The 24,336-nt window shown below is 41.6% G+C and overlaps 1 protein-coding gene and 1 pseudogene across 1 annotated transcript in view; one reads left to right on the top strand and one right to left on the bottom strand.

Moving 5' to 3' along the window:
- Nucleotides 1-24,336, bottom strand: part of LOC124803106 — a 46,874-nt gene that overhangs the window by 5,680 nt on the left and 16,858 nt on the right. Inside the window, exons 3-4 of the mRNA XM_047264263.1 lie at nucleotides 12,948-13,047; nucleotides 6,745-6,858 (exon numbers count right to left, since the gene is read on the bottom strand). Of these exons, the coding sequence (XP_047120219.1) occupies nucleotides 6,745-6,858; nucleotides 12,948-13,047 (214 nt within the window). The remainder of the gene's footprint in view (nucleotides 1-6,744; nucleotides 6,859-12,947; nucleotides 13,048-24,336) is intronic.
- Nucleotides 5,053-5,170, top strand: LOC124803631 (annotated as a pseudogene).

The following is a 24,336-nucleotide window of genomic DNA, read 5'->3' as shown; positions in this document are numbered from 1 at the left end:
CCTTCACTTTGTGGCATCTGAATGTTCATAATAATGCTAAGACAAAAATAAGAACACCGGATGTACGATCAAGGATTTATAGAAACAGGACCGAAATTAGTAGATGTTACGTGCATGTAGAGACAAACAAATGATTACAATTTCAGGAAAACTGGTTGATACAGTCAAGAGAAACAGCTTCACAAATTGATCAAGTCAGTCAAGTGTCGGTTCCACCTTTGCCCTCGTGCAAGCATTTGTTCGTGTTGGTATTGACTGATAACAGTTGTTGCATGTCCTCCTCAGGGGTACAGTGCCAAATTCTGTCCAATTGACGCATTTAGTAGTCATAATCCCAAGACGATTAGAGGGCCCTGTCCATAATGCTCCAACCGTTCTCAAATGGGGAGAGATCTGGCGACCTTGGTGGTCAAGGTACAGTTTGGCAAACACGACCACAAGCAGTAGAAACTCTCGCAGTGTCTACATGTGCACTATCTTGCTGAAATATAATCCCGGCATGGCTTGCCATGTAGGGCAACGAAACGGAACATGGAATGTAGTCGAAGTCCTGCGGTACTGTAAGCCGAAGGGTTCCAACTATGAAAAGAAATGGCATACCAGACAAACAGCCCTGGTTGTCGGTACGTATAGTGGGCGACTGTCACCCTGGTGTCCCACTGCTGTCCAGGGCGTCTCCAGACCATTCCTCGGCCTGCAACTGCTTTGACTGAGGTAGGATTGTCTTCAGTGACGAGTCCCGCTCCTAAATGAGTCCCTCTTCGAACTTAGACCAGACGATCAGCGAAGACTTGCTGGAGCACGCCCCTGACAATGGTGGGATACCAACCTGACTATCGACCAACAGTGGTGGCCTCGGATGCCACTTCTCTTCATAGTATGACCCTTTTGGTTCTTATCCTCGTTAACCTTGCAGCACAGCAGTATGTCGAGGATATTCTACGCTCCATTTTGATGCCCTTCATGGAAATCCATCCTGAGCTTACATTTCCGCAACGTAATGCCCGCCTGCACACGCTACGAATTTCTGCTGCTTGTCTCTATGCTTATTAAACCCTACCACGACCAGAAAGATCACCGGATCTATCCCTTATTGAGAACGTTTGAAGCATTACGGGCAGGGCCCTCCAACCAACTCGGGATTTTGACGATATAACGTGCCAATTGCCCAGAACTTGGCACGGTATCTCTCAGGAGAACATCCAACAACTGTACCAATCAATGCCAAGGGCCAGAGTTGTTCAACTTTCTCTACTTGTGAAGTTGTTTCTCAGATTGTGAAACTTTTTCTCTTGCATAAATCAACCAATTATTCTGGAATTGTCATCATTTATATGTCTGTACATGTTCATCACATCTACTGCTTTCCGTCTCACTCGGCTAAATCTTTTGTGAGGCGTCCTTTTCGTTTGTTTATTTATTTATTAAGAGCGTTTTGTAACATTTCTGCCTCTCTGACCAATTGCATTATTGCTATAGATTGTACCTGAATAGAGTAAGGCTACACAAATAGACTACAACGTCACAATATGGGATGAGGCCTGATCGTCGTACTTCTAGTAAATGGTTCTCTATTACAATGGCGAAACCTTGTGTAGTGTTTGGTTTCACCTAAAGTTGCTTGAAATGGAGCGTCATTTCGTTCCCACAGGCAATGTTTTTATAAAAATACCACCAAATTTGGGAACACAGTTATTGAGAATAAGTCAGTGAATTCATAGCCTGAAACTATGGAATTATTTCGTTGCCAAGCCGTTACCGTGGGCTTCAGAGTTTTTATTTGTGTATAAATATTTGAATTGAATGATAAGGGTAATTAATACCATTTTCTTAAAAATATGTTGTGAGTTTTTTTGAGGTAATAAGTGCAAAGTATTTGCTGAAGTAACAGATAAATGATGATGGAAATAAATCCGAAACGCGTCAAGTGAGGAATCTAAGTAATAAAGTCATTTTTTTCACTGGCTGCATGACTTTGTTGAAGAGGTTTATTCAGTTCCAATACTGTACTATAATATAAAATTGATAATTTCTTTTACATAGTCTCGGAACTAGTTATAGTTTTCCTACTAATGAAGTAGGAAGACTAGTTTGAAATTTTGCTTTGAAAAATGAAAATTGTAAGCCTAAGCTATACCCAATTTTCTCCCAAATCTGTTTTACCCTCGGGTCATTAGTATCAGGAATATACTGAAGGCTTATGCTCTGCCATCAATTTTTTAATCTCCAGCGTGCTAAGAACCGAAAGAAAAAAAGAGGAAGGCAGAAATCGAAATGCTCCATACCACACTGATATTTTGTCTTCTACCCCTATGAATGCGGTTTGCTGAATGACTCATAATGGGTCAAAAACAGGAGTTTACTGAAGAACTGTAATTCTGTCGCTTGTAAAAGGAAATAACTGTCAATACAATGTTTCAAACTGTAGCCATTTCACATGGCCAAATGTTGAAAGCGGTAACCAATGCATTAGTATTGGGAATTTCGTAGAAATTAGGTTAGATGTACTACTACATGCGTAGTAGTAAACAAACAGGCGGTCCAATTGTCATAATCAATGCTTGATTTCCGTTATAAAACAGAAAGAATGTAACTCTCTGCTCCACTTCACGCAATGAGAGAAACTCTTGTTTCTGCCCTCCATCACATACTGGTATTTAGGTGTTTGTTTCTGCCTTAAGCACGGCAGAGATAGGGGTATGTGCGGCCTGCAGCTCGATTCAGCTGACTGTCAAAATATTGGTATTCAAATAAGAAGTATGTTGAAGTAAGCACGTGTTTGAATAATGCTACTATGTCCTTCTCAAACTTGTTGCTAATGAGCTCCTAAGAGTCCTGCAAAGGCATTTGTAAATAAAGACACAACATCGAAACTTACTAACAGATCCGGTGATTGCAATCTAAGGGTTTTCAGGCGACCTATGAAATCTTCGGAATTTCGAATGTGATGGTCATACTTGCTTACGAGAGGTCCCAATAGTGATGTCAGGTATTTGGCAAAAAAATAAGTAGGTGCTCCTATGTTACTTACAATGGAACGGAGAGGCACCCCATTCTTATGAATCTTGGGTAGGCCGTAGAGTGTAGGAGGAACTGCAGCCTGTTGACGCAAACCCTTAGCGACTTTCGCTCGGTTAGATCTCTTCCTGATGAGTTCCACAGTTTTCCTCTGGATCCTACCCGTCGGATCACTTTTTAATTTACTATATGCAGGATCGTCGATTAGTCTGTATACCTTATGTTATATTGTGTGCGTGAGAGAAGCACAGTAGCATTTCCTTTGTCAGCAGGTAAGATGACGATGTCTTGGTCTCCTCTCAGTTCTTATAGAGCATTTCTTTCAGCTGAGGTGATGTTAAAGTTGGACCTCTTAGATGAAGCTTGAGTCAAGATGCGGCATGTGTCACGCATATTGACTCGTCGGAACATATGACGTGTTTTCACTGATCAGCAGTCGAGGATCTATGCTCCTGACACCATGTTGTAAGACTTTGTGCGTAGGTTGTCCGCACTAATGGTTTTTGTATAGCAGCTCATTAATCTTCGCTTTATGGAGTTCTCGGCGAACAATGTCGATAGATGAGGGGTCTCTAAGATGGCTATTGAACTCTGTAGTCACTTTAGCAACCGTAGTTTTGTGTTGCTTTGACAAAATTCGTGTTAGCGTATGACGATCTCTGTCATTTTTTGCGCCCGCTATTGCGTTTACACGATAATGTCTTTCCACATTTCGTGTAGGCTGTCGTGACCATTGTTGCTCTTGAAACATTCAGTAAGTTGCCTGGCTGGGTTAATGATGCTCCAGTTAACCAGGCTACCAAAATCTGCCCTCTTTGAAACTCTGTTAGGTCTTTCATTTCACGTCGACCTCGTCCTCTGAATGCAAATAGGAAGTGTGCACTACTCGTAAACAACCTGCACTGAGGCGTAGTCCGTACTGGACATGCACAGCCCAGCGGGACACGCGCCGCAACTGCGTTGTCGACCGTCAAACACAACCATCCCATTACTACCACCGTTCACATTATTTTGCCTGTCCCTTGTACGTGCCACTGTAGAACAGTGGACCATTTGAAGGGGATCCCAATGGGTTTTTGAGAAGCCGGATAGGCGCATCGACGGGTTGCTGCTCGTGTTGGCCACAATGCACCAGTGCTTTGTCGCTGATTTCAGCCTGTGGAACATTTCCATACGCACAGACCAATTTCTTCGGCCAGGATACCAACGATTACCACAATAACGTCAAGTATGGTTATCTGGTGCAGTGAAAGAGTCAAATGGACAGTGGAATAACACTATGTTTCCTTCAGTGGTGAGAGTAGGCTATCACTGTATGCGAGTGATGCAATGTACAGTCGTACTGCGTAAACCCGGTGAGCGGCCTGTTATTGAGTACTCCCCCACGGCACATTAAGTCCAACCACCGCAGGCTTTATTGGTGGAGGGGGGAGGAGGGGGAGGGGCGGGTATCAATTACAAGTCGCAGTCGTATCTGGTGTATCCGTAACATAAAGTGAACAGTGACCCTCACTTTGGATAGGTTTTTATCACTGTGGTGCTGCCATTTATTTGACAGGAAGGTGATGCACTTTTTCATTAACACAGCGCACATTCATATGCGGCCGCTGTGTTACAACGTTCTCTTTGGGGTGTACAACTGCCACGGGCAACAAGATCACCAGATCTCTCGCCTATGGAACGCTTATGAGACATGGTTGAAACTTACTGGTATTCAGGGTCTGCAAGAATCATTGCTGAGTTCCAGCGAGGTGCAATATACTTGGGACAATCTATCGCAGGATGCTGCTCGGCACCCGTATGATCTTGTATACGCGACAATACACGCCTACGTTGCCACCAGAGGGGGTGATTATTTCAATGCAATGCGATTATTTCGGTGTCCTTTACTGCGACAAGTGTGTCTCATTTGGTCTGAAATTGTTTTCATACACTCGTACAAGGATGAACTACCTGTCAATCAAGTTTCTTATCAATAAAATGATCTTGTCTTTGACGTTTGAGCACTTTTTGTTCGTCCTTATATCATTGGGGGGCAACGGCCTTGCCGCAGTGGATACAACGGTTCCCGTCAGATCACCGGAGTTAAGCACTGTTGGGCGTGGCCGGCACTGGGATGGGTGACCGTCTGGGCCGCTGTGCGCTGTTGCCATTTTTCGGGGTGCACTCAGCCTCTTCATGACAATTGAGGAGCTACTTGACCGAATAGTAGCGACTCCGGTCACAGACAACCATCATAATGACCGGGAGAGCGGTGTGCGGACCACACGCCCCTCCTATCCGCTTCCTCAGCTGATGATACGGCGGTCGGATGGCCTGAAGACGGAGTGCTATATCCTTGGCCTAAGGAGAAGACGTCACTGGGTGGAATGAGGTAACCACGGCATGTTCTGATACCTTGATGCAGCCGCTGTGGAAAACTGCGCCAGCAGTAACTACTTGCCTTGTGACTGGCTGCTGTATTGAAAGCTAGAGGGGACTATCCTCTTGCCTGTGCGTAATTGATGGCAGCTAAATTAATTAACTCCTTGTCCAGCTTGTGAGGCATGGTGATGCGGCCTCCACCACGACCGGTTTCGGCCCTCACTACCATTATCTACAAGTTATATGTCAGGCGTCCTGAGACAACACAGATCTACTGAGCTACGAAAAATGAAGTTATTCTCTGCAGACGACGAAATAATCATAACAAAATTAAAATATGGTTATTTACATTGTTATTCCTTAAATCTGTAGTTATTATGAAGCACATAATTTTCAAATATATGTATATAAATCTAAGATACATGCATTCGTCTTTTGCTGCCTCTGGATCACAGGATCCCGGGTTCGATTCCGGTCGGGAGACTGGGTATTTGAGTTGTCCTCATCATATCATCATCATCATTCGTGACAGTGGCTAGAATGGACTGTGTAAAAACTGGACTGTGTAAAAATTGTGACTTTGTACGGGCGCTGATGGCAGCGCAGTTGAGCGCCCCTAAACCAAACCAAACGTCTTTTCTTCTTTGGCCGACGCGCATTACCTACGTGGGGTCGACGTGGTTATTTACCGTACTTCAAATTGTCTTGGTTATGACTTCAGGCAGCTAGACGGCATCTGAGTCCGAGAGCGCATCGAAAATTTGCGCAGATCAATTTCGAAATCACGGAGATGGCACAGTCTTAACGTACCTAATCCTTTTGATTATGCTGACAATGTTGATGATAGTAACCATGCTGGCGATGAAGATGGTAATGACGACGGTGATGATGACGTGTTGAGGCTCGGTACGTGTTAGTATCAGCCTGTTCTTCGATTGCTGGTTTTAAATTACGAATTGTGACTGTGATATCAAAGAAGAGTACTCTTCTGGAAAAAATCCTATTTTTCAGAAATGCTTTTCGTGATATGGCCTGTCAGCATTTAAATATCATCTCAGTTTCGGACTTCATCAGTTATTTTGCTATGCCACTGGCGAAACACAACTACTATGTCTAGTGCCTCATTTCCTGATCTAATTCACTCACCAGGACGTCATTTATTTAGACTAAGTTCCGTTACCTCACACTTTTTTCTTGATGTTCATCTAATTACCTCTTTTTCAATACACTATTCATTCCATTCAATTTCTCTTCTAAGTACTTTGATGACTCTTACAGAAATATAACGACACTGAAAAACATCAAAGTTCTTATTCTAGGCAGTACAAATAGTCGAAAGTTATAATAGCAAATGTTAAATACCTGATCGATTATTAGCTGTCCGATGAAGCAGAATAAGCCTGTCTGAGCCAGGAAAGATGCAAACGAGATCACTTCCTTAAATACGGTCGAACTTGTTGCTCCCTCCTGGAACAGCTGTAAGGGCGGAATTTTAAAATAAGAACAGTATGCAAAATCAATGAACATAGCCACCAGTAACACAAAATTTTATTTGAATGCCGTTATGTAACGCATGTGATAAAGTAAGGTAAAAAGTCCAAAAACGTGAGAATATTTCATTCAACGGAAATGGTAGTTAATTTTAATCACTACAGAAAGTTTAAGGAGATTCGTACCATAAACATGATTCAGGCAGTTACACCTAACACTCTACATGAAGGATTCTGTTGGTGCGTCACTTCATCTCTTACGAATCAAATAGAAATACGTGCAAATATATTTCGAAGTCTATGTTATGCTTCGGTTTCATTCAGATGTACTGATCAGAAATAAACAGTTTCGTATTTGGTTTATTTTCTGTTTTAAGCTGCATTAGCTTCTTAGATGTGTTTCCGGGAGCTGTTTCCAACTTTGTTCGTTTCATTTGTCGCGTTTAGTATTCTTTAGAGACGAACTTACTTCGATCTGGAAGTGGTATAGCAAAGTATCATCTGGCAAAACGTTCGAGCTTTTGCCACTAGTCAGCGGTGTAGATGCCGAAAAATCCAGGAGGGCACAAATGAGAAATTTGAAAATACAAGATGTCGCTGGAGGGAAATTAGGAAATGCGAATTACACTAGTGGGAAATTTAGATATGGGACATGGTGGTGATGGGAAATTAGGAAAGATGGCGCTGGTGGGAGATTTTAAAAATAATCCAAGACGGTGCAGGTAGCCAAGTTATATTTAACAGACCGATTGATATTACAGTCCAAGAAGTGTGATGTTCAAAATTATCCGAGCGACCTGTGTAACTTATCAAATGTTTATGTAAAATACTGTACCTGTCATCTCACATGCGCACACACAACTTAAAAAACATACATAAACTTGTCCTGAATTGCATAAATCAGTACCCTCTTCGGAAAATGTTGGCAGTACTGTTGTAGATCCATGTAGAAAAATTACGTAAACTTCAAGTGAATTGCAAAAATGGTGCCATATTTGAACATATTTGACAAAACTATACTGTTTCCAAAAATCGCTTAAGTAGTACCTGATTGTGTAAAATGGCATCATGTTCCAAAGCAGTATCGGCAATATTATATTATTTCCATGCCAAACAGCATGTAATTTTAACTTGAATTGCTGCTATGATAAAGATAATTACTTCAGCATCTTCACCTGAATTTGGAACACTATTGCCATTTAGCACACGTGCGCGAGCGCCTCCGCCCCCCCCCCCCCCCCCTACCACACATACACACACACACGCACGCACGCACCTCTGTGTTTCGTGCTCATTTATAAAAATGTTCACGTCAAATACCGTCTCCTTACACCTTACATCTTTCTCTTGCTATGTAATCCAAGAATTGAGTTTCTGTTTTTATGAAAATCCAACCATTTTACAAAAGTTTTATTAGCTTTTCTTCGTTACATACATGCGCTCACAAACACACACACACACACTAACATTTGAGAGACATATTATGGATATCAGTGCAGCCTCTAGCTGGATGACCGAGAGAGAGAGAGTGAGAGAGAGAGAGAGAGAGAGAGTGAGAGAGAGAGAGAGAGACAGAGAGAGACAGAGACGTCCAGCACAACAGGTAACTAACATCTCTGTGAAAGACGCCTCCTCACGTCAGCGTGTGGTTTGGTGGCCCAGATGCAGAGGTGATGTATGTTAAATCCACCAACGGAATGCCAAATAAGATCTCTTATTTCTGTGCAATGTTTACTTGCTTGAAGCACAAATGTAGGTATTACAAAGGGGGCAGGAAGGAGAAAATCTCAAACAGAATAATTCTAGAAAAAAAATTTGTTGTTATAAAATAACATTCCGAGGAGGATATGACTCACACTTGGGGTGTGCCCTTCCAACATAATTGTAATTATTCATGTAATTTTTCATTCTGTTTGTTAACCCGTCAGTAGATGCAGGTCTTTTGTAAGCCAGAGAATATTTTCATATTGATACAACGTTTGACAATTGCTTCCTAACGCAAACTTGTCAGTGTCTATTATTTTTCAACAGGAATACGAAAGAGCAAGTGAGAAGAAGAGAATTTTTAGGCATCTTTCTTTTGCTCTTCTGCCAGACCATTTTCAGCAAAAAAATAATGTCAAAAACTTCGCCAACAAGATAAATGAAAGAATTGGAGAAATCTGTTGTGTTAAAATCTCTGAAGTGGAATTAACTGTGACCTCTCGAGGAAGGTTTGTGGACTGAAAAAGCAAAAACAAGAATACTAGATAGGTTTTTAAAAATTGAAAGAAATAAATTTTCCTTGAAAATTTTGTTCCTGTATGCCAAGACTGTATCCACCAAGTATTCCACTGAATACGCGTATTATTTTGATAACAGATGTCGGTACAAGCTGTACAGACTCTCATTCGACCGTCAGAACGTACGTGTCCCTAATATGACTGAGCCTGACTACACAAACACTCTAATAATTGACGTTAGCTTTACTGATCGCAGCCACAGGAGACGGCGGTAAATATATGGTTTGCACGACCGCTCCGAGCTTGCAGTTCAAAATAACTTAACGTGCCTCGTCGCTAAATAGAACGCGTGCAAAAAATCTGCCATTGTCCCGTAATTTCTCTTGTGCCCAGTGGCAGAACTGTACACGACATTCAAAGTCGTCGCCATGCAATTCCTGGTGCATAGAAATATGGTACGGGTGCAATCGATGTTGATGTAGCATTCTCAACACCGACGTTTTTGAGATCACCGATTCTCGCGCAATTTGTCTGCTACTGATATGCGGATTAGCCGCGACAGCAGCTAAAACACCTATTTGGGCATCATCATTTGTTGCAGGTCGTGGTTGACGTTTCACATGTGGCTGAACACTTCCTGTTTCCTTACATACGTAAATATCCGGCGAACGGTCCGGACACTTGGATGATGTCGTCCAGGATACCGAGCTGCATACGTAGCACTGGCCCATTGGGCATTTTGATCAGAATAGCCATACATCAACCCGATCTCGACCTTTTCCGCAATTGGTAACATGGGTAATGTATCACGAAGCAAATACCGTCTGCACTGGCGGAATGTTACGTGGTACCACGTACTTACACGTTTGTGACTGTTTCAGCGCCATCCATCACAAAGCGAAATAAGTGGTCGAACTAAAACATTCATATTTCTTTACGTACTACACGAATATGTAATAAAATGGGGGTTCCTATTTCTAAAAACCGCAGTTGATATCCGTTTGACCTATGGCAGCACCATCTAGCGGGCCAACCACAACGCCTTCTGCTTTCCCTCTGCAAGCTAGACGAGTTTCGTTCTTTGTAGTTTTTTCGTACATATATATATATATATATATATATATATATATATATATATATATATATATATATATATAAAACTTTATTTGTAATTTGAACTGTGAGTTTTCAGCCGTGAAGGAATTGGAGTTTGAAACTCGTAGTTGTAAAAGTTCGGCTATGTGCCGCTTTGGCTGCAAATGTGTTATTAAATTACAATAAATTACAGTTTGATGTGAAACTGACCGGCACCTTATTTGGCCCTTTCCACAATCCTAATCACCTGTTCTTCCCAGCGGGTTTTGCGGGCGTCTCAATGTTTTTGTCCAAAATGCAGAATTTTTCTTTCAAAAATATGTAATAGAGTGATTGGTAATGATACTACTTACTTAGTAACACTTCCTTCCATAATATACATTAAAATGGAAATGAAAAGCGATGGAAACTGTAAGGGTTTGTGAAACTAGCTGCAAGTACTGACGTCGAGATCCCAGGTGTTGCACTGTCGGGTTAAGTATGATTCAAACCAGCTGTGTGTAAAGCCATTAATTTCATAAAACTTAAGCTTTTGTAAGCGAGTAACGTGAGATGTAATCAAACCATCTTTAAAAGATAACAAAAGTATCAGCTGGCGAGATTTCATTACGTAAAGTCTGCACTATTTTATGAGTGAATGAATAACTATGATACTTATTTGAGCAACCCTCCTGAAATCCAGTGATACGCTAACTGTTCCTACTTAAGCCTGCTACTACTCTTGAGTACATTGCTTTTCGAATATCTTGGGAAAAGGTAAGAAATTATATAGTAATTGTTAGATTTTATATATTAAGTTAAACAACTTCCGAGAATTCTGTCTGAAATTTCATCAAAACCACGTTTGCTTTTGCTTTTTAGAATTTTTGTAATCGTATTAACTTCAGTGAAGGATGTTGGTGCTACTTTTAGTTACTTGTGGAATTACATTTTTAATATATTGTCTTGGTTCTTCAGCTGAGCCATTGAATTATATTTTTGCTGCTACATTTAGAAAGTGATTGTAAAAATTGCTCGCAACTTGTGAATTATCAGTCACAATATTGTCATTTAGTTTGTTATGGAATATTCTACATTGACTGATTGTTCCTTTTTACAATATTCTGTAAAATTTTTATGATGTTATATGCATTATTTATTTCTGTTGAGACGTTCATATTTCTGTTTTTTTACTTAAAGCACTACGCTAATTTTTGCAGTATACAAGCAATTTCTGATCTTGACGTAGTCTGCCATTTATGTAAGGTTCCCTCTCTTTCTTCCTCGAGATTCTGATTCCTTTAGTTTCGGTGACTTACTTGTTGTTAATTGATCTTCCGCCTAACGTTCTAACAAAGCAGCTTCCAAATGTTGACATAAATTGGGAGAAAATTGAATCTGACATTAGCATCTATTTCTGCGTACATCTCATCACATGCCACCTGTCTCAACATACTCTTAAAACATTTTATCCTGTTCTCATTAATAAGCCTCACTGCTTCTTTATGAACCTTCCTTAGGCCTGCACGGTGCCATGTTGTTTACTTCCATTAACTGTGCAGTATGAGCAATAGTCGATTAACAATAGAGAACACATTAATTTTCTTAGTCTGAGCACTGTCTATAAAAGTGTTATCAATCAGTGTCCTACTGTCTTGCTGCACACGAGTTGGAAAAATGACTATTGAAATTAGTTTGAGGCACTCAAATAATAATTCTAGTTCATTTTTTCTGTCCATATCTTTTGAGAAATCTACATTGAAATCTCCACAAACTACTAACTGTCTACACTGAAATCTCCACAAACTACTAACAGTCTGAGATTGCTCAATAATGCATCTAGATGTTGTCATCAATAGCTGAAAGGTTCCTAGAAGGGATCTGTAGTTATTGTCGCCTCAGTTGTATCATGTCTGTGAAACTGTGTGCCTTGTTTCACGACAAGACCAAAACGAGCTGCCGGTCTTTGAATTATTTCAACGTACACATTTAATCCCGTCTGGAAAGTACCCCATACGGAGTAATACCCCATAACAGAGTGGACAAGTGTAGTGATTGCGTCTCCTAAGTGTACTCCTTATTCACGCTGTTTGCATCAGATTACTACTCTGGCACTGCCTTGGTCGACGTTCATACGAAGAGTTGCCTCTGTAACGACAGCTACCAGTTGTGTCATTCCTAAGAGTAGTCATGTTTAGGGTTCCGAAGTACTGTATGCCGTGATATAGGGGTGCAGCCACCCAGAGCGATGGGCTCTCCATCAACAGGTTCTATATGATGCCAGTTTCAGTGGACACTTTCACGTCACTATTCTTCAAAGAGTGAACCAATGTGTACAACTGGCAGAGTGGTAGAAATTCCGTATACAATAATGTTCTCTTCATAGATATTTTACTGACACCGTTCGTAGAGGGCAAGTAATGACACTGTTCAACACACAACACTTTACTAAAATAAAACCAGCTAAATCTTGTTATTTTAGTGCCACAGAGTTCTAAATTCCCCATAACACATGCGTACTAATTCCAGATTTCGGTTTTCAGCCATTTTATTTAGTTGTGAATCCTGAAAAGAAGACACATACACATGTTCTAACTATATTTTTGCGCCTAATATGAGTTCTAAAAACGTGTTTGCCAATCGGAACATATATTCAGTATACAGACATATTAACGGTATTGAAGTTTAACTTCCTTACCAAATTACTCACTTGAACGCATGCATACACAAACCATATTACGAGCCACCCTGATCGAAATAGCAAGACACACACACTTACCGCTACAATTCCAAAAGAATGCAAACAAATATTTAGTGCATTCGTAAGCAACAGGACATAGACAGATGCGCTCAGCACGATTTCCAGATCATTGATGTACCTGAAAATAATAACATATTTTACTGCTGTGCTTCATTTATCAATAAGATACACATTATGCAATGACACCTGATCTCTGCCTCGTGATGACTGCGTGTTGTGTGATGTCCTTAGGTTAGTTAGGTTTAAGTAGTTCTAAGTTCTAGGGGACTGATGACCATAGATGTTAAGTCCCTTAGTGCTCAGAGCCATTTGAACCAATGGCACCTGATGTATACCTTATTGGTATGTATCACAACTAGTTCCATGATCGCTCATCATCAAACTTTGTAAAATAACCGATACGAATAATGTAACTGTTCACTGCTTCCTCGATCCGCTGGCCTAGGGTCATGCCTAGAATTTGATGGTGCCGGGATTTGAACTGGCGCCATCTGCTGGGGCTGGGAGGGGACTACTTACTCTCTCACTTCTCTTTTGTATACGGAAAACTATTAAAGATTTTGTTACAACCTTACACACCTTGAGCGAGACTCTAGAAAGTTAACGACTGAGATGATGTTGATGGAGCCTGGTAGGGCGATAAAAGCATGAGGTATTTTTATGGTTCTTAGCTCTCAGAAACAGCATGTTGGAAGTTGAATGCAATTGACGGCGAGCCCATACCTCAGTAAATCTTGCCGGACAGGTCCACAGCCAGACTGGGCAGACCAGAGCAGCCCCTAGTCGAGACAGTTCTCCAGCAGAAAATTTGCTGAGCTACCTGCCATGGCGCCAGTGGAAGGCTGGGCTGGGGGCAATGGACTGTAGGGATGCGTCTACATAGTGGAGTCGTGAACCGGGCATTGTGTGTAGAGCCATGCATGATAAAAATTCACAAGATTTCGTGTTCGCCAGTATTGGAAATAGGCCTGTGACCCACGTCCATTAGCGGCCTCGGTTGTATAAGAAACTCCAGCGTCTGAGAAACGTTGAGATAATGTTTATCACACCCCATAGCTACGACTAACATGCTCCAAGGCACAGGCGATTTAAGGAAAGATCTTTAAGGCTATATCTGTTCGCTTGTTGCCATGGGAAGCGACACAACTTCGGGGAAAAACATCTTCCACCCGTGCGAAAACTTAAAAAAAAGCCAGCAATTGTCAGTTTCTTTCTTTTACAGAGATGAAGGTTCCTTAACTCTTGCCCTGGTTCGACAGGATTTGTGCTGTCGTCTGGAAGGGAAGATGTAGCGCCTCTAAAGCCCTGTGATTGGCGCAAGACGTGGTGAAGACAGTGTCGTTCGTGCACTTTGCGGGAAAACGGAAATTTTTTATCTAGAGAGGTGCGAAGGCAATCATTAGATTTACTCCTGGTAAGCAAAACTTTTCTTATAAATGACTTATTAAATAATGTAATGTCACACTGTTCACTCATATCTCACATTCAGTCACTGCACACACTATACACACATTGTTTCATAACACTTCACTCACTACACACACACACACACACACACACACACACACACACACACACACATTGGTGATCTCTGGGCCATTTTCTGTACCCCAACTTCCCATTTGCTATCCTGAAAAATTGAGTCAGTATCCCTCCATAATGAGTAAGATATTGAGCTCAGAAAGAGGAAGGGGTGTTAGTATTGTGCTGTGCATAGCTTGGGGGTAAGTATTTCTAGAAAGGAAAGAAGAAGGAAAAAAAAATAAAGTGAAGGTGTTATGTGGAATGTTGGACGCTTTATAATCATTATTATTATTATTTATTTGTATAACATTGTCCGTCTGCGGAGCGTAGCGGTAGTGTTACCGCCTACTACGCAGGGGGCCCGGGTTCGAGTCCCTGCAGGGGACTGGGTGTTGTGTGTTCTTCATCATCATTGACTCGCAAGTCGCCGAAGTGGCGACAACTAAAGAGGACTTGCAATATGGCGCCCGAACTCCCCGAATTGGGCCTCCCAGCCAATAATACCATACCATCATTTCATTTCATTTCATGTATAACATTTTTTATCAAACCCCTGCTCTGTTTTATCTAAGTAATCCTTCAATGTATAAAATGTAGTGCATAACAGGTCTGTACTGCATAACGGTCTGGAAGCATCTTCTGGTCGAAGCTCTGGAATGTGTGGTTAGTGCTTGGGACCTGTGCTGAGACTGACTTCACTTGCAAGTAGTTAAACTGGAGAGCCTGTGGCGAATTTCTTACTGTACCAACACTGTGGCTTCAAACTTCTCGGACTGTTCGTTTGCTGTGGCCACACTTATTTGTTTTTGGTTTACCAGTTTCGACGTTTGGTATCCTTGTGCCCTCTGTTGTATAAGTGTGCCAAATTGGTCCTTGGCACGACCAGCGAACGGGTGTGTCACACACTGATATCTACCGTGATTTCAGGACTCTGGTAGAGAGTGAATTGCGATCCGTCTGCCTGTTCGCTGGACTGTGACATTTTTTTCATTTCTTCCGTGGCTGCGGTCGATTCACAGGTGCTGCCTCAACGTCTCGTCACCACCGTGCATTTCTCGACAGCTGGAATTTACATCACCGCACAAAGTAAACAGGGTAACATACAGCTGCACTGGCCTTATCAGGGAGTACAGATCTCGAACACCACTTGCTCTCAGCTGCACCTACGAGGTGTGACAGTAATGAAATTGATGTGGAAAAAAAAAGTTGATTACCGTTTTAGTCAATTTTAGTCTTGTCTCCTTCAAATTAGTTGCCTTCTGATTGCACACGCTTTTTCCAGAGCTTTTGCCATTGATGGTAACATTTCTCGAACTAATCTTCTGTAATATCCTCCAAGACCTTCGTCACAGCTTTTTGGACATCTTGAGTTGTTTGAAAATGGTGTCCCTTGACCGCCGTTTTGACTTTTGCAAATAGAAAAATGTCGCACGGAGCGATATTTGATGAATAATAAGTTTTGAGGTTAAAAATTGCTCTACCGACAGAGCAGTGCATTATCGTGATGCAGAATCCAATTATCAGCAATGTAGTCACGGAGACGAAGAACTCTTTTACGAAGACTTTCTAAAATTTCTTTGTAGTAATATTGGTTATCTGTTTGTCCAGGAGGCACCCACTCTTTATGAACAATTCCCTTGGAATCAAAGAAGCACACAGGCATGCATTCACATTTGACTTTGGCATGCGAGCTTTTTATGGTCTGAGTGATCCCTTTTAGCACCATTGAGAACTTTGGCGTTTTGTCTCTGGATCGTACTGAAAAAACCAACTTTGATCACCAGTGATAACACGGCTCAACAATTCCGGATTGATTTCCGTTTGCTCTAACAGATCGGCTGCCATATTTTTCCGTGTTTCTCGCTGTTGCGGTGTGAAATTATTGGGGACCATATTTGCACAAATCTTTCTCATACCAAGATCTTCAGTTATTATTAGACGAACCGTTTCTCGATTGATGTTCACTTCTTCTGCAATCATTTTCACGGATAATCTTCGATCAGATCGTACGATATCACGCACCCTGGCCAAGTTGACATCCGTCCTTGAGGTTGATGGTCGTCCACTGCGGTCTTCATCTTCAACATTCGTTCTGCCTTCACTAAATATTTTATGCCAACGACAAACGTGAGATATTCACATAACCACCTCTCCAAAAGCCTTCTGAAGCTTACCGTAAGTTGTCGTCGCGTTTTCACCCAATTTAACGCAAAAAGAAATGGAATACCTTTGCGCAATATTATTCCGTTCCATTTCCGTGACGATAGACACAAACACGTTGTAACTTATTACAGCACAACTCACAACTGAGCAGCTGCAAAAGTGTGCTTCTTGGACTAGAAGCAGCTTATAGACCAAGGTCGAAGATATGGTGCCTATGCAAGCCCGTAAGGTCGCCACATCTTGCAAAGAAAACCAGTCTCATTACTTTGCTGTAGCACCTCGTATATTGAGAAACTTCTGTAGATTATCAATCAAAGTCTGCTCAGTGTCAGATCAATTCAGATTGCGTAATCCACATTTTAGGGCCAGAGTACCTGACTCATTTCTGCCACCCAGGATCCGTGTCCATTTTTCTCTGAACTCGAATGTTAGTTGTTTACAGCATTCAATCAATGACTATGATTTATGTCTGTTTTTTCTTTTGAAAAACAATTGTTGTTAGTAAACTAAATTTTGCATACCTTCTGAATCAATTTATATAGTCACCCCAAGGGTTAACTTCCATTGTGGCGTCCCATGCTAGGATAACTTTTAGAGCCTCCTGCTGACTTGGAAGCTTTGGTTTTCGAGTGCAGACGAAAATTTGAGGATGTTCAGAGTCAATATATAGGGCAATTCGGTAAAAATGTAGCAATCAAAGATGAGGGACCACAGTCTGGAAACGACCAAGTCGAAAAGTATGAGCGACAATTTACTCATGTTCCACCTTAGCCTAGTGCAGAACCTAGACTAAGGGCCCCAACTTCCGAACCATGATCATGAGGTACAGAATTCCCTTTGAATACTCAGCAATACCCTCAGGTGATAAAGACTGTTGATGGACCAGTAACGGCGCACTAACTCGATATCAGAGAGACCAAAAATTCTGAGTAATAATGAATTTTACTTACCCGCACAAGTTTCACATGTTGCTACATTTCCATTTGTTCAGAATAACGACTAGCAGAGTCTGTGCGGGCGTGGCATGTTATCACAAATTTCTGTCGTACCCAATGGTACGCATGTGACAGCATGTGTTGCCATTATGTTCCAAAATGTCACACTAAAAAATCGAATTTTTGTGTGGTTCATAAGGCGGATTCTGTTGGTGACAAAAAGATAGAGTAAATTGTTTTCAACAGTCCTTGTGCTACAGACCATTTGTGCATCCAACAGAAGGATCGTATTATGGTAACTATCCTGCAGAACGAGGTCAAAGTCTAAATACTACACCTTAGGGAAATGAAGCGAATCAGTTGGTTCTTTCTGCAATAGATGTGGCCTACAGTTCACCTTAAAGGGCTTACGGCGGCACCATTTAGTTCATTGGCGCTTTCTAGGAAAACCCGGAACAAGTGTTTTTCATCATTTTTTCAGTGTTATCAGTGGATATCTAAATAACAAATGCTCAAATTTTTACGGCATGTTCTGTCCAGGCATTTATCTAAAAATATTCCCTAAGATCCATATCTCAAACACCCTAGAGAATTGTCCTGATATTTTTATCCGTTTCCGGGACACAGAGATTCAAAGTTGTCCTACTTGTACACAAAAAATACGCACGTAAAATCAGATGTGAGACGAAAAAGTAATTTATAAAGACACTTTAGGGGGAAGAAACTTGCTTTAATGTGTCTCCATTACCGTTATAAGGCTCTCGAATCCCATGTTGTAATACAGCCAAAGCCAAAATTTTTGTGCATGTGAAATACACTCTTAGGTTTAAAACTAATTTTGGTTATTTCTATTTCACGTCAGTAAACTATCAAAATTTTACTGACCCATAAAGTTCTTTTAATGTGAACGGCATATCCTAGTGTTTCAAGGAAAAAACGGAACCATGGGAGAAATGCTCCCCTTAGAACACAAAAAGGCGAATATGCTCCTTTTTAATATACTCTGACAGAAAATTGCGGTAGCAGCTGCTTGATTCTAGGTTACTCATCACCTGTAAGAATGTTCCCAAAAATTTTGACGTGTGAACACAGTTACACTTTTTTTTTACTGAGGGAGAAGGAGATAATGGCAGTGGGAAAGAGACAGAGAGGTAATAAATGCTGGAAGATAGTAGACAGTGTTTGTACTTTAGAGAGTGTGTAGGAGGCAATGGCAGTATGAGAGAAAGAGAGCGATACCGTGATCGTGGAGCTTGGTTGACAGTGACAGAACAGTCCTAGGAAAGAAGTGAATGGCGCAGTACCTGTGGCAGAGAAATAAAGAGAAGGTGAAAGTTGAAGTAGGTGAGAACCAGTAACAATGAGAGACAGGCTCTACCACAATGACTATGAGGAAGAGAGAGATAATGGAAGTGAGAAGACACAGCAACAGTAGGAATGAATGAGTGAGATTGCAGCAGTAAGAGAGAGTCAGTGACAGTGAGAGAAGACAGTAGTAGTAGGACAGAACGGAGGAGGTTGTGGCTGTGAGACAAGCGACAGTGGAAGTTAGAGAGATTCATAGAGATGATGACAGTGAGTTGGGCTGAATAACTGAGTGAGCAAGGACTGACAAGTTAGAGTGGATGGGTATTAGGGGCTTACAGCAATGGACTAGTGGGTATGACTGAGTTATAGTTTGGGGAGTTTGTGGGAGTGATAGTTGTGTGTTAAAAAGAGGGCTAGTACGTTCGCGTGCCAAATTTTTTGGAAAATTTTTAACGGTGCTGAGGAAGTAGGATGAGGCAACCCACTTTTCTGTCAGAATGTTTTGAACAGGAGCATATTCGCCTTTCTCTTCTCAGAAAGGAGAGTTTTTCTGCTGGTTCTAATGTCCCTGATGTCGTTTGAACAGTGTCGCCAGCAGCGAAAGATCTTCCCGGGAGATCCTCTTCAGTCTCGGCAGGAGTCTTGTAAACATGACTTTTCACACGGCTTCACAGAAGAAACAAGTACGGCGAGATCAGGTGAACGTACTGGCCACGAACAGTCCCTCCTCTGTCCAACCAGTCTTCAGGGAATTATCAGAGTCATTCCGGGGATTATCAGCATATGTGTCGAGCAAAGGCCAAGCTGAGTGACCGTGCAGTTTGTGGCACCATCTAATGGATTGTGCTGCCCCTCCCGAAGGAGATTTGAGTCCTCCCTCGGATATGAGTGTGTGTATTGTTCTTACAAGGGAACCTCCCCATCGCACCCCCCTCAGATTTAGTTATAAGTTGGCACAATGGATAGGCCTTGAAAAACTGAACACAGATCAATCGAGAAAACAGGAAGAAGTTGTGTGGAACTATGAAAAAAATAAGCAAAATATACAAACTGAGTAGTCCATCTGCAAGATATGCAACATCACAGGAAAGCGCAAGCTTAAAAGCGCCGTGGTCACGTGGATAGCGTGAGCAAATGCGATACGAGAGGTCCTAGGTTCAAGTCTTCCCTTCAGTGAAAAATTTTTCTTTCTTTATTTTCGCAAAGTTATGATCTGCCGTTCGTTCACTGACGTCTCTGTTCACTGTAATAAGTTTAGTGTATGTGTTTTGCGACCGCACCGCAAAACCGTGCGATTAGTAGGCGAAAGGACGTGCCTCTCCAATGGGAACCGAAAACATTTGATCGCAGGGTCATAGGTCAACCGATTCCTCCACAGGAAAACACGTCTGATATATTCTATACGACACTGTTGGCGGTATGTGCGTCACATGACAGGAATATGTTGTCGACCCACCTAACCTGTACACTTGGCGAATGGGTAAAAAGATTCTTCTACCTTGCCTGATTTAGGATTTCTTGTGGATGTGATAATCACTCCCAAAAAAGTGATGAAAACATAAGAGTTTGTCACATAAATTGCAAGAAATGAATGCAACAGTTTCACAGTCGCACTGTTTTCCCTGTGTTCTGTCAAAACATATGTTTTTAACGTTTTCAAATTTTTCCGTGCGTAGACCGTCAAATCCTGCATATGTCCAAGCAAATCTGAACATGTCCTGGAGTTTTGGAGAGCGAAGTTGATTATGTGTGAGTGCCTGAACTTTGGTAATTGTCTGAAAATTAAAAATTAATCTTGTCACTCGAGGGTAGAATTGAACCAAGGACCTCTCGTTCTGCAGCCGCTCATGCTAACCACGGGACCACGGCGCTCCTGGGCTCACTGGCAACTGTGATGTTCCTTGTGTTGCGCATCGACTACTCAGTTTGTATATTTTGCTTATTTTTTTCGTAGTTCCACACAACTTCTTCCTGTTTTCTCGATTGATCTGTGTTCAGTTTTTCAAGGCCTATCCATTGTGCCAACTTATAACTAAATCTGAGAGAGGTGCGATGGGGAGGTTCCCTTGTTAGCATAAATTAAAGTTTAGTGTGTAAGCTGCGGAACCGCTGACCTCAGCAGTTTGGTTCCCTAGGAATTCACACATTTGAACATATTTTAGTCAAGCAAACTGCAGGCGGAAATTACGAAATAGTTAGCTGGGGCCATAGGCACAGCAACGGTTTTAGGAGAAATAGTGTTGGTAACTCGAGTCCGTGATAGGAGAAAAATATTTTTCCCTGACGTACAGCGAAATTGTAAGATGGTTCAAATGGCTCTGAGCACTATGGGACTTAACAGCTGAGGTCATCAGTTCCCTAGAACTTAGAACTACCTAAACCTAACTAACCTAAGGACATCACACATATCCTTGCCCGAGGCAGGATTCGAACCTGCGACCGTAGCGGTCGCGCGGTTCCAGACTGAGGCGCCTAGAACCGCTCGACCACACCGGCCGGCAAACTGTAAGAACTGTGGGAAAGTTAGACATGGAGAATGGGGCTGTAGACAAAGTGAAGGGCATAATATGGTCGGACGTATTAGGAATAATCAGTTGTTGAACAACAGTGATAACGCCAGAAGCGCTGATCGGTGCTCCTAATAATTTTTAACGTGACTGTAGTGTATGCAGAAACGGAATCTTGCTTGATTGGCATAGTGGATGGAAGTTTTTAATACAAACAGATGCACACGTGTTTGTGGTAAGTTGGGACCTCGTGGGCAAGAGCCAGTTAAACCCTCCTCAGTATTCAGTTGGGGGCAAAAAGTTCTACGAATGTACTGAAATTTTATCTCACATAGGTGACGGTCACTGCGCCATCTTGCAGTTACATTTCCTTTATGACTTCACTCTAAAATTGACCTTGGGAAACGTGTCACAGAACTTCGTGGGACACACTGCAACAAGGTTCACCTATCTTAAAAGATGAAGCAATTAGGCTGTATCCAAGCACACTAAGGATCAGTTTGCGTAATACAGTACTGCAGGATACATGGAAACTGCAAGGATTAGCGTAGTAACAAAGTACCCTATAAGGTAGTGTGTTTGGTTGCGCCACTGGGAGAAAAACACGAATTACATAAAGCAGGATTTTATTTTTTCCACCAGAGCATTTTACTTCTATGGGTGGTAGGCAGTGACTAGTTAGTACCAGTCAGTGTTTTGGGACCAAGGGCATGGATTTCTCTAAAGATTGTCGGTCGCTAATTTAAATGTTCTAGATAAAGATGATCTTGGTAGGATCAATTCGGACCCTAACTATAAGCAAGCCACCAGTATAACTTCATTACGTAAGAAAGTGAAGCACTTATAATGAATAGAGGAAGCAGTGATGGATAATCATTAATAGAGTTTAAGGGGTTATTTAGTCCTCATGGGTATTTACCAGCTACCCTGGTGATGCAACACAGAATCACAACTCTGAATAAATGAATGACCATTATGCCACAAGCTACATCAGGTGCCCCATCAACTACAGCTACTGATGGAGCAGTGCACTGATGAGCAATTAGGACACAGTGTCATTGAGGAATGTACCCACTGATGGGATGTTAAAAACGATCAGCATATTCCACTGCAAAGGCTACCGGATGCCAGTAACCCTTTTCAGATGATTTTAGTGGATATTTTAGGGCCTTTTTCACAAACACCAGCGTGGACTGGCGTGGCGCTGCTCGCTCTTCCCATTGGCGCGCGGTCAGTGCCTTCTTGATACTGTTTTGCAGCGCTGCGCTGGTTGGAGGCAGTCGATGCAAAGGACTGCGTAGAAAATTTGACACATGGAACTCTGGTGCGGACTGGGAAGCGTGCAAGGATGGCCAAAGTGGTTAAGGCGACCGATGGTCGTAAGCGGGAAATCCGGACTAGAGTCGCGATCTGGTACAAATTTTCAACTTTCACTACTGGCTAGTGGATGTATACCCAAAACAGCCGACATCAAGTGGTTATCAGTCAGCGAATAAATATCTAAAAATGCAGGTGTGTGTGTGGATACTGTCTTCGAAATTTGTTGCGAACAGAGTTAGTTGTAAGAAAGAAACAAACCGTCATGTATAATGCGGCTGTTTCTCACGCATCTCAGTTTTTACGACGTCATATCTCCTGAACTACGTGACGGACAGTGATATAATTTTGCAGGTACATTCCGTGGTAGAGTGGATAGTTTCTGCAAAATGTGTTGCCAATAGACTTAGCAGTAAATTAAGTAAAAATTAAAACGTCGTGCGCGATGGGCAGTTTTACTGCACGAACGGCGATAACGTAGTAAGCGACAAACTTCCTTTGTTTCTTCATTTTCTGATATGTGTCAGCGAGGAAAAGTTCCATTAAGCTTTCAAATAATGTGCAAAGTCGCTAAGTGCTCTCATTCTCAAAGACGGGATGAATATATGATGCGTATTTGCGTGCATTGCGTTACACGGTTTTATCAGCCTTACACCCGCCCCTTTGAGAGATAGATGGTTATTACTCTCACACTTCTTTCCAGATAGCAAATGATGTGTATACCAAGTTTGGCTGAAATCCATAGAGTAGTTTCTGAGGAGATGATGAACAACAATACTTTACAGATTTGTCTTGGTAGTGTAGTGAGGTGTGGATTTGTTTTGTTTAGATTCGCAATGTGTTGAAGATTATGTGTTTTTTGTTTACCTTATCGTATGAATGTGGTCTAGTAAGGCGTCGAGTGTTTCCTGGTGGTATGACTGTGGTCACAGCTGTTGAAACAACATCTTTATTTTGTGAAAGCAGCAAATAAAGAGGAAAGAAGGTATTTATAAAGTATTTGGAGAAATGAAAAGAAAAGTATACGCAAAAAGAAAAACCTGCAGTAGGAATTAAAGATCAGGAAGAAGAAATGAAAATTATGAACTTTGCTGCTGGCATTGTAATCCTGTAAGAGACAGCAAAGGACCATGAGAAGCAGTTGAAAGGAATGGACAATGTGTTGAAAGGAGCATGTAATATGAACATCAATAAAAGCAAAACAGGAATAATCAAATACAGCCGAAATAAATCAGGTAACGCTGAAGGAATTACATTATGAAGCGAGACAGTTAAAGTAGTAAATGAGTTTTGTTACTTGGACGCCGAAATTAACTGATTATGGCTGAAGTAGAGAGTATATAAAATGCAGACTGAAAAAGGTAGGAAAAGCGTTTCAGAAGAATAAAACTTTATTGACATCGAATATAGAATTAAGCGTCAGGAATTCCTTACGGAACCTGTTTGAATGGAGTGTAGACATGCATAAAAGTGAAACAGTTTAGACAAAAAGAGAATAGAAGCTTCCGGAATGTGCTGCTACAGAAAAATGGTGATGATTACATGGATAGGACACACGACTGATTAGGTAATACTGAATAGAATTGGAGAGCATAGACATTTGTGGTACAACCTGACTAAAAGAAGGTATCGGTTGACAGAACACAATCTGAG

This window comes from Schistocerca piceifrons, chromosome 6 (assembly GCF_021461385.2).
Source record: "Schistocerca piceifrons isolate TAMUIC-IGC-003096 chromosome 6, iqSchPice1.1, whole genome shotgun sequence".
NCBI classification, from domain to species: Eukaryota; Metazoa; Arthropoda; class Insecta; order Orthoptera; family Acrididae; genus Schistocerca; species Schistocerca piceifrons.
Note: the sequence above shows the minus strand (reverse complement) of the source record. Positions and strands in the feature narration are given on the sequence as shown.